At 38.1% G+C, this 11,757-nt stretch overlaps 1 protein-coding gene across 1 annotated transcript; it reads right to left on the bottom strand.

The window, feature by feature from the left end:
• Nucleotides 1–6,077: 6,077 nt before the first annotated feature.
• Nucleotides 6,078–9,910, bottom strand: LOC144707094 (acyl carrier protein 2, chloroplastic-like). Its single transcript, XM_078580216.1, has 5 exons — nt 9,777–9,910; nt 8,488–8,592; nt 8,176–8,298; nt 6,448–6,580; nt 6,078–6,312 (listed from the first exon to the last, which is right to left on the bottom strand). The coding sequence occupies exons 1-4, from the start codon at nt 9,846–9,848 to the stop codon at nt 6,458–6,460; spliced, it is 423 nt and encodes a 140-aa protein (XP_078436342.1). The 5' UTR covers nt 9,849–9,910; the 3' UTR covers nt 6,078–6,312; nt 6,448–6,457.
• Between the last annotated feature and the right edge of the window lie 1,847 nt (nt 9,911–11,757).

Genomic DNA, 11,757 nt, shown 5'->3' with positions numbered 1-11,757 from the left:
CATTTCTTTTACAGTCTCATGAATAGATGTTGTCAATATAGAGGGATAGGTTAACCAAGAATAGTGCCTAAAATGGACACACTTGGATTCAATTGTTAGGCTGAGAACTTTAAACTGACAGTTAAATTGTACAACATAAGACAATAAATGATCATTAGAGGTGTATGTTATTTTGTAGAATAGCATTTGATCAAAGGTTAAGACAACTTCAAATTGATAGATATAAAATGTCAATTGTACCCAATCAAGAAGTCCAGTCAATTGAGACTAAAGAATGAGATTTTACTTAGAACCTCGCTGCGTTAGAATAAATACAACATAAAAGAAAACTGTAATGTTCTAAAATATCTTAATATGTTAAAATATGTATCTGAGAACATAAGTGTGTTCATAGTACCTTTCATTTTTTTCATCCAATCCTGAATAGAGGTGAGCATTTAGACAAGGTCCTCTAGTATCCATCTGACTCGTCTTCTGCAAACATTGGTTGTCTCATGAACAAGCGGCTTTGTAACCCCAGTCCTAACTGACCTTGATGAGAAATACAATGACTCATGCAATTTCCGATGAGAAATGGACGAATGTACACAATTTATTTGTCAGGTTACTTTGATCATCCACACAGACTGCCATCTTGGCTTCCAAAAATTTTGTTCATCATTCCTAGTTCATTTCTGCCTTGATCTTTTTCCACTATATCTTAGAAATGATTGAGAGATTCAAATGAACCAGAACTAGGGGGAGGGATGAACTTTCACAGAACAGGCTATTTCTTTAGATTATTAGTCAAGTATATATAGGAAGAAAAACATTTAAACACATGGGTAGAGAGATGCATAGCAACAAGAGGATCCAGCCTTCATGGACTGTCTTCCCCAAAACCATTATTTACACGCATTGAACAGCAGTTAAACTCTAATACTAGTAAACTTTGCAGTTTTGTTTCTGATTAATATCTTTTCTTGATTCTCATAATTTTTCCATCTCTATTGCCATGCATCATTGTTCAGAGTTCAGAAATGATTCTAAGGGCTAACGTGTTTCCATCCAGTGTCGATTGTTCAAGTTTCATTTCATGATTTCTCATGCATTTATGATTATTACTGAATATTAAAGCTTAATTATCCTGGTTCTCTGATAATCTACATTGTCATATATTTGGGTTTACAATATTTATGATAAATTTCCAAATTCCAAAGCTTTTTATATCTACGCTCACAAAAGTCAAAGTATTCTATGTGGCCAAGTGATATCATGAATTATACTTATTTGTCCATTGTCATATATTTCTAATTATTATGTTTTAATGTTTGATTTTTTAATATTCTGAAAATTTCAATGTCCGGTCCTTTCACCGTGATATATTAGAGTGATCGAGTCCACATAGGGTACCGCACCAAATTTGACTGCTAGGGCTACAACCAAAATATTGGACAAATGCCTGGGGTTAGGGTGGATGACCACAACTTGTCCACAAAGACAAGGCACACTTGGTCCAGAATTTTGTATAGGTTCACTGAAATTGACCTAGATTAGTACAATGTGTTATTTTGTCAAACGCAAAACCCCACACACAAGGTTGTCATAAAGTGAAATAAATATAAGAGAATTTTTTTCTAGAGACGTCACGAGAAATTTCATCTTAAAAACCACAATGGCATATAAAATTTCTTTAATGTAACTTAATTTCCAACAAGCTATACATTTGTGGTGTCACTGTGGAGCCAACAGAGAAGAAATTTGTAAAATTTATCTGTTTTAATGATCTGTCATGGAGATTTGATAAAGCCAAATAAGGTTGAAATTACGTCATCTTTATTTTGACTTAAAGAATAAAATGTATAAGCTGATACACATGTATCTATTCTAAACAGTGGATGAGTACGGGCCATCTGCGGAGGGAACATATTTAACAGACTGAACTATATCCAGATAGTTATTTGGGTTGGATGAGGAGGAAAACATATAAGGTAGGAGATAGTGATACGATTAAGATGGCGAGATGAGAGGGGTGGCGCTAATTATTTAAGGAGGAGAATATGGTCGATAAGAGGAGAAGATGGTATGTAAGATAATGTGAAAAAGTACGGTAGGTGAAGACATAAGGGGAAGATGATGCATGTGGGGGATGAGTAAGAATGAAAGGAGAGGAAATTAGTGATTTAGTCCTTTTGATTTAAATGGAGAATAGATAAAGGTATGTGACACGAATGAGGTAAAATATGTGTGATGGTGATGAATTATAATGATAAATTGGAATGCAGGTGAAGAAATGCTATAGATCTAACTAGTGGATGTGTTGAAGAATCACCAATGTAAGTTAAGAGACTAACTTAGATACTTTATGGTCTGCCGGGATCAAGGCAATTTCTTTGAGCAGATCAGCCTCCCCACTTCTGTATTGACACTAAGAACACCAAGCAGCCTTGACGGATCTTCAATCAGCCTCCCCACTTCTGTATTGACACTAAGAACACCAAGCAGCCTTGACGGATCTTCAATCAGCCTCTCTAGAAGGAAGGAATTTCAAATATGTTTCTTACGAAGATCTAAGCTCCATTTATAGATTCAACCATATGGATATATAACGGACAGAAAGATGAAGCTGCCTTCAAAATTTCAGCTCGACTGACTTTTTCGATTTTCAGATATCAAGCCCTGAAATTTGATAATTCCTAGCCGTTTATTTAGACTAAAGATTTCCATTTACTCATCCTCCTTGCCACTGCCATGCCATTCTTAGGTTTTTTATTAGCTTGGGATTAGATGCAATGATTCAACATGATTATTCTGCATCACCCTCTATCAACATCTCACATGGTATCATGTGTCCTTGTTGGAAAAAGACAAAAAAACAAGAATAACTGTATAGGATAATAGTAAAAAGGGTATGTATGATGTGGCATTGCATTAGCGTGCAGCACGTCAACACGCTTCTCATTAAATGCCTCTCGTTTAAGACATGTCTACACCCTCCATGCATGTGCACATCACGTGTACGTTTGATGCTAAGCTTTTCATGACACATGGGCGCGCCATCACTAATGACTTCTCTAAAAGAATAACAAAAATATCATTTAAATGGCCATCATCAATCTAAACTATGGATTTATTGCAAACTAATGTGTGCCATTTTTATTGGCCCATGTCATCACTGTAATTAAAAAAAATCATTAGTAATCACTGACCCAAATGGCATCGAAATTTGTGATGCCATTATCATACTTTTAACTATGATTACCGACCTAATCAGTGAAATCCATTAGCGGTTACTTACCAATGGTTCGGATCATGCAACGTGGTGATATCAAGGTTAACCCCAAAAATGCACTAATAAAATATATAAAATTAAATATAAGACCAAAAACATAAAAATATAAATAAATATATTTTCCAAATTAGAAAATTAATATATTTATGAATATAATGTCAAAAAATATAGGATAAACTATATTCAACTCAAAAAATATTTCTTTCAGAATATAATATCAAAAAATACCTTAAATACAAAAATTCAGAAAAATGCAAAACATCGTTCTATAAATATATTTAATAATTTTAGGGTTGATAAGACATATAATCAATTATTACAAATAGACATGCAAACATTGTTACAATAACATATTCAAAATGTGTCTTATCAAGACTTTCATGGAATAAGTCCTTCTAGAGATTGTGGTTCTTCAGGAGAGAAGTGTTGGGGAATGTCCTTGGGCTGGCGGCTTTGAAAGTGATAGTGGGAAGGATGTATAGAGAAGTTTGAGGAAAACTGGTGGGTATCGTTACTGATGTCCACAAAGTCTCTCTTAGTGTAGATGCTTGGAAATGTTGAAACAACATCGCCTTACTAGGTGTCACGGTCCTCTGGATTCACACTGAATGGAAGCTCTATGAGAAACTTCTTGAATTTTGATAAATCAAAGGGTCTCATAGTGGTAAAAGCCTGGCGAGGATGTAAGCCGTTTATGAGTAGGGCACTGAGTCAAAACTTTGCACCATTACTATGGATAATGCATCAATAAAGGAAGTAATTTCAGAAATATTTTTACAAATATCAATGTCCCAGCTAATAGGTCCAACTATATGGATATATATAGGAGATAAACACAAAGCTGCTTTTAAAATTTCTGCTCAATAGGAGATATGGATCATTAGACATCAAGCCAAGAAGTTGGATGATTCCCGACCGTTGATTTAATTTAGACTTTTCTCTCTCCTTGTCGTCGCTGCCACTAAATCATATCTAGGGTTTCCTTTTGATATCCTCATCATTTGATGCAATGATTGGAATGGATTATAATGCATGATTCCCAATCAATGGCTCATGATGCACTGCATGTCCCGATGCACAATAGACAAAAAGTAATGTATTTAATGATCAAAAACATGTGATGTGGCAACTTGTCAGCATTCGCCACGTCCAAGATTTATTATTTCTGCCATTAAAACATGAATATGTGTGTGCCACGAATACACATGCATCATGTGTGTGCGTGGACGTGCTATACAACCTCCATAAGTCCAACGGCTCCATTGTTCAATTTTCAAGAATGAAGTCTCTTTTCCTTGGATTTTGCGTTGCATTAATTATGATTTTAATATGTCCTGTTTTACATTGTTCCACATCATCCCCTGAAATTAAAAAATACAATGTGTCAGTAATGATTTTTCATTAGGGCCTCGTGATTTGCGATTCCATTTCGGTGCCTTTCTGCAGTGATTAGTTGTGCAAATCATTTTCGAAACATTGATTGGTCTCCATTCAGCAATTTGAATGGTGATTCATGGCGTGAAAATGATTAAAACCTAGAAAACTGTTAAATTAAAAAATATCCCAAAAGATATAAAATATACCTTTTGACTTAAAGAAATAATACCTTCATGAAATTAATGTCATAAAATTCAAAAAAACTTATATTCTGCCTCAAAACTAATTTCCTTTCAGAGTATGATCCCATAAAGATCCTTAAAATGATAATAAAAAATCTACCTAAAAATAAATTTAATCATGTTAGGCTTTATAACACACATTTATAATCAATTTAATGCAAATAAATATTTAAATATAGTAATATTAACATACCAAATGTTCCTATTTGTTTATCTTATTTGTTTTTTCAAAGATACCCAACCCTGTAATAGGCAACCTATTTCTGTTGTTATCTGTTCTTTTTTATCTTGAATTTATGTTCATTTTCTTACAAGTTTATCAAATTTAACTACCCATAATATTCCTCTTAGTCCTTGGTTCACCAAATCATAGAAGACTTTTTGATAAATGGATATGGCTTGTCTCATACCTAGCCTTGTAATTATTATTTAGATACATCTGGGTCTTCAATGTGAAAGTTCATCCCAAAACTTTTTTTTTTCTGTTAAAGCCACTTCATTTGAAAAGTTTTCACATTGACTCATGATGTAGAATATTAAATTTAAATAATTGGTGTAACTTAAAAACTTATTTATTTCTCTTATTATAAAATTTCCTTTAACACTGTATCATCTGGAGATTTAGAATGTTTTTCTTCACAGAGATTCAAACGGATCCAAATGTAGAAAACCATATTTTTTATTTCCCTTGGAGGAGATAGACTTAAAATTTTCACTTTAAAATTCTCTCTAAAACATTCTCCCCCTAGACTATTTTTGTTGCTTCAATAACGCATCTTTGGGCCATGAAACCTCGACGCCTATGTATAAGATATTATTATCCCAAGTGATGATTCAATTAGATATTTAGGCTCAAAATATCAAATCAACAGTCAAATAGTTTATAATCTTATACAATATTTTTTGACATTATAGCTTCAAAGCCTGAAACCACTTGTTGAACCTTTGTCTAAATTAGAGAAAGATCCAAGATGATATTGCTGGTTGGTGAGGAGGCTGAATTACCTGACACTAACTGGTCCTGATATCTATTTTAGTGTGAGTCACTTATACGAGTTTGATACTTCTACGAGTTTGATACTTTATTTTCTAAAATATCACATATATTGTGATATTTACATTGCCTAGGATAAAAAAATACCATGACCCTTTTAGGTATATGGAAACTTATTATGACTTCCTTCAAATGAAAATTCAAGCTAGGTTCATTGCATTTATCCTTTCTAACCATCACCTTGACAATAGTCAAAAAGACGGAATGAGATGGATTCTATCTAAATTTTGAGATTTGACCTCCGGGTGACATGTGAAACTTAGAGAATACATATAGATTTTATGAAGAAGAGCGAGAGCAAAAACAAATATTACTTCAGAAGACCATCTTTAAAGTCCCATTGCCAAGACATCGATTTGTTCTTTCTCCTGAAAATGCAAGTTATATGGGCATGAGTAATGTATGGGAGAATATTTAAAATTTGATACCTGAATAAGGAAATGTATTTTTAATCCCAGTTACGAGAAAAAAAACCCTCAAAAACCAGTTTTTTTAAATATTACCTCACTAGCCCTAGTTCTTGGCCATGATGTTCTCTATCAGATCGGCAACGTCTTGGATGGTCTCAATGTTTTCTGTCTTGTCTTCATCCATGCTGATTCCAAACTCCTCCTCGAGGCCTATCATAAGCTCCACCTGTGATAATGCCCAATGCATTGACAGATAGATAATTAAATGACAGATAGGTAATCGGAAGGATAAGACAGATGCACCGAGCTATAGAAAGATCTATGATAAAGAGAAGAGTGAAAAGATAAATCGGTTGATAGAGCGATAGACCTAAAAATAGACACACAAGAGAATATATATAGAGATATAGGGGAGAGAGAAAGGGAGAGATAGATGTATATGTATATAGGGGGTGAGAGAGAAAGAGATAGACAGATAGAGAGGAGACAGAGATGGGAGGTGAGAAGAATAAAGAGAGAGAGAGAGAGAGAGAGAGAGAGAGAGCGAGGGAGAGAGAGAGAGACAGACAGGCAAAGAGAGAGAGAGAGACAGACAGACAGACAGAAAGAGAGAGCGAGAGAGGGAGTGACGGACGGAGAGAGACGGACGGAGAGAAAGAGAGAGCGAGAGACGGACGGAGAGAAAGAGAGAGAGAGAGACGGACGGATAGAAAGAGAAAGACAGACGGGGAGAAAGAGAGAGAGAGAGAGGGAGAGAGAGAGAGAGAAACGGAGTGAAAGAGAGAGAGAGAGAGACGGAGGGAAAAAGAAAGAGAGAGGGAGAGACGGAGAGTCGGAGAGAAAGAGAAAGAGAGAGAGAGAGAGAGAGAGAAGACGGAGAGAAAGAGAAAGAGAAAGAGAAAGAGAGAGAGAGAGAGAGAAGACGGAGGGAAAGAGAAAGAGAGAGGGAGAGACGGAGAGTCGGAGAGAAAGAGAAAGAAAGAGAGAGAGAGAGAGAGAGAGAGAGAGAGAGACGGAGAGAAAGAGAAAGAGAGAGAGACGGAGGGAAAGAGAAAGAGAGAGGGAGAGACGGAGAGTCGGAGAGAAAGAGAAAGAGAGAGAGAGAGAAGACGGAGAGAAAGAGAAAGAGAGAGAGACGGAGGGAAAGAGAAAGAGAGAGGGAGAGACGGAGAGTCGGAGAGAAAGAGAAAGAGAGAGAGAGAGAAGACGGAGAGAAAGAGAAAGAGAGAGAGACGGAGGGAAAGAGAAAGAGAGAGGGAGAGACGGAGAGTCGGAGAGAAAGAGAAAGAAAGAGAGAGAGAGAGAGAGAGAGAGAGAGAGAGAGAGAGAGAGAGAGAAAGAGAGAGAGACGGAGGGAAAGAGAGAGAGAGAGGGAGAGAGGGAGAGAGGGAGAGAAAGAGAAAGAAAGAGAGAGAGAGAGAGAGAGACGGGGAGAAAGAGAAAGAGAGAGAGACGGAGGGAAAGAGAAAGAGAGAGAGAGAGACGGAGAGTCGGAGAGAAAGAGAAAGAAAGAGGGAGAGAGAGAGAGAGAGAGACGGAGAGAAAGAGAAAGAAAAAAGGAGAGACAGACCGAGAGAGAGAAAGAAAAAGAGATAGAGAGAGAGAGAAAGAGATAGAGAGAGAGAGAGAGATGGAGAGAAAGAGAAAGAGAAAGAGAGAGAAGGAGAGCAAGAGAAAGAAAGAGGGAGAGACAGACCGAGATAGAGATAGAGACGGAGAGAAAGAGAAAGAGAAAGAAAGAGAGATAGAGATAGAGAGAGAAAGAGAGAGAGAGAGAGAGAGAGAGAGAGAGAGAGAGAGAGAGAGAGAGAGAGAGAGAACCGTATCGAGGGAGTCGGCGCCCAACACGTCGAAAGCGGACTCCGCAGTGACGGGAGTTCCGTCGGGGATGGCCAACTGCTTCTTCACGACAGTGCACACCTTCTCCACAGTCTCCGGCTTCGCCTGGTAACGCGAAACCGATGCATTAACCGAACACAACGAAAACCCCAAAACTAGCCCAAGGTGGACAGACTTTCCATCATTCATGTAAACATTTTCCACAAATATAATCCAATTGAAGACTCTCATTCATTTACTTAATTATTTATCTATTTATTTGACCCAAAAAGCGCGAGACACGATATCACACACCTTGCAAGAAATTTGGAACCGTAAAACAGGAGCTTGACGGAGGAAGAAGCTTTCCCTCTGGCGCGCCAAGGAAACCGATCTGATTCGGAATGGAGCCCACGTGGCCTGCCATGATTCGTTTAGACTGTAAGTTTCGGAGAGAGAGCTGACGAGAAAAACTGGATACTTTTTCTTGTTTTTGAATCATGAAAATGCATAATCTTCTTAAATATTTTCATATAGCTATTGAAATTGGTGGGTTTGGGGCTTCTTTTAACGCACATAGTTTATATTAAGCATATGGACTTAAAGCGGAGGAAATACACATAATTTGTCTAATGCGATGAAATGTAAGATGCAAAGTTTCGGGACAAAATCCGTCAAATGGGAGCTAGCAAGAACGGAAGCATGCATCTTTTCATACTCGATAGATATTTAAAAGCTCCGAATGAAAGCAAGAATTTAATTTTCCTGAACTTTTGTTGTCTTAAAATTAGGAAACGAAATAAAATAAAAAGGTAATTTCAAAGAACAATGAAAAAAGACTGCAATGCATCGGATGAAGTGTGAAACTTGTGGTTGATGCCAACATGAATAAAATGTAGGTTCGTAGAAACTATTGCGTGTCCCCATTAAATAATGAGCTCTCAAAATCAGAATATTAAATGATGTTTAAATCTCAAGTTACATCACTTGCGAAACGATAACCTTCCTCCAATCGAAAAACTATATGTTTGAGCACGAATGTCCTCTTGTCAGCTGGCTCACTGTATTTTGCACGACTGATCGTAGTCCTCAATGGAAATGAGTAAAATGTAAAAAATAGTAAGAAATATATCGAAAATCCGTACGCGCATCCTTTCATCATTGAATCGAAAAATTAGCTCGAAACGAGATGCTTGCGCACGGAATTTCCTCTCGTCAGCTAGACAACTCTATTTTGCACGACTGATCACGGTCCTCAGTTGAGACGAGTAGAATGTATAAAAAATAGCAAGAAATAAATTGAAACGCCGCAGCGCATACTTTGATCGTCGAATCGAAAAAGTAGTTCGAAGCGAGATGTTTGCGCACGGAATTTCTTCTTGTAAGTTAGACAACTCTCTTTCGCACGACAGATATCAGTCCTCAATTGAGATGAGTAAAATGAAAGAAATAGTAAGAAATATGTTGAAAAGCCGCACGCGCATCCTTTCATCGTTGGATCGGGAAAACTTGTTCGAAATCAGAATTACGAACAACATCGGCATTACGCGCGTGAACCGCCATCGGGAGCAAGATAAAAGAAGAAAAAAAAGGAAAAATTCAACCTGATCGCTTCCAGAGACTGATCGGGCGGAAGATTTGAGGCAGACCGTTGATGTTGCCGAGATTGAAGCCATCCTCAGCTCTTTCTACGGATCCAGACGAGGAAATAGATCAGAGAAATAACTAGACACGGCCGATTTGAAAGCTGCTCAAGAGGCCTTTTTATACCGTTCATGTGTTCATCGTGGGCGTCGCCGGTTGACAAGTCGCAGACACGACCACGTGGCAAGAATATTGCCTCGAAATGTCTATAACACCCCCTTAAAGCGTCGTAAAAACGTGATACAGACATACAGTGTGGTTCGTTAGAGGGGTATTTAAGTCATTTACGATTTTGGTCGTCGGCTTCGTTTGTATCGACTTTCATGCGCTTTGGACTTCCGCCAGCGCTGTAAACCTCCCCGGGTGAGAATACCGCGGCTACGGAACGGCGTGACGCCCCGGACGTGACGGGACCGATGACGATCCGTGTAGGACGGTGACGAGACGAAAGTTTCGTCACGTCACCATCCCATCACAAGTCTGAGGATTTCAGAAAAATCGGTCACATTCGTGTCACCGTCATGGTTTGTGGCGTCCTCGTCACCGGACAGCGTCACCGTCACACGTGACGGTAAAAACAACCATGCGGAGGAGAGAGAATTGGAGGGGCATATCTCGAATTATCTTTGGACGGCATCCTTTTGCACACGAATTAATGCAGGGACTTTTTTTGCAAAATGCCAAGAAATCTATTAAGCAACACCACGTAGCAAAATCATGGCCGTCGAAAAGCTTAAAGCTAACGATTATTAAGTTTTTTGGTCATTTTAAAAAATTTGGCAGGGCCGTCACCTGTGACAGCCGTCCTGTCATGTCACTCGTCCGAGGCCCCCCGTCACTGTCGCGTCACCGTCACACTCAATTCATCATCCGTCACCGTCATCGTCAACCTCACGGACACCTAATTTCATCACTGTCACGTCATCCGTCACGTTACCATCACCGTGACATATGACATGACGGATGACGGCTGCCATTTCCTAACTGTGGCGGACTCTCCATGTACAACAGGAGTCAACCTTTGGCTTTAGGCTGTGGAATACGGTTGACTTGTGTGGACAGTTGACTGTGACTTTTGCGGGACGTATTTAGGAAGGGTGTCACATTATGGAAGAGAGAGGGAAAGAAGGGGAGAGAGAGAGAGAGGGAGGGAGGGGAGAACTGGAGAAAAGAGGGAGACAGGAAAAAAGAGAGAGAAATAGATAAATGGAGAAAAAATGGAGAGACAGACAGATAGACAGAGAGAGAGAGAAATGGAGAGACAGATAGAGAGAGAGAAAGAGAGAAATGGAGGGAGAGAGAGGGAAATGGAGAAAGTGAGAGATACAGGAAGGGAGATGGGAAAGATATAGAGGGGAGATGGAGAGAGAGAGGAAGAGAGGGAGAGAAATGGAGAGACAGGGAGAGAGGAAGAGAGGGAGTTAATAGAGAGAGAGGGAAAGAACAAGAGAGAAATCAATTGAGAGAGACACGGATATAATGAGATAGAGAGAGATAGATAAACGGAGAGACATATGTAGGGAAAGAGATATAGAGATGTATAAATGGGGAGATGTGGAGAGAAAGAGATTGAGAGAGACAAATGGATAGACATAAGGAGAGAGAGAGAGAGAGATAGAGGAAATAAATTAAGGGAGAGGGAAGTGGAGAGATGGAGATAGAGGGAGGGTATATATATCTGATAAAACTCAGTGGTTCCTCTCACAAATTTATTGTAACTTTGATCGTTTAACCTTTCTAATTTTATACAGCTATAATTTCTTATATTTTTTATTTTATAAGCATATCTTCTTCATTCATTCATCATCTACGTTAATGTTTATTTAAACCGATTTAATTCAAACACAATGTCATAAATTTTTTCATTCATTTTTATCAGCTCCTATTTTTATAACATCAACTTAAGTCATTACATTAACATGTATGATCATAATTTCTATT

Source organism: Wolffia australiana, chromosome 8, assembly GCF_029677425.1.
Source record: "Wolffia australiana isolate 7733 chromosome 8, ASM2967742v1".
Taxonomy (NCBI): Eukaryota; Viridiplantae; Streptophyta; class Magnoliopsida; order Alismatales; family Araceae; genus Wolffia; species Wolffia australiana.
Note: the sequence above shows the minus strand (reverse complement) of the source record. Positions and strands in the feature narration are given on the sequence as shown.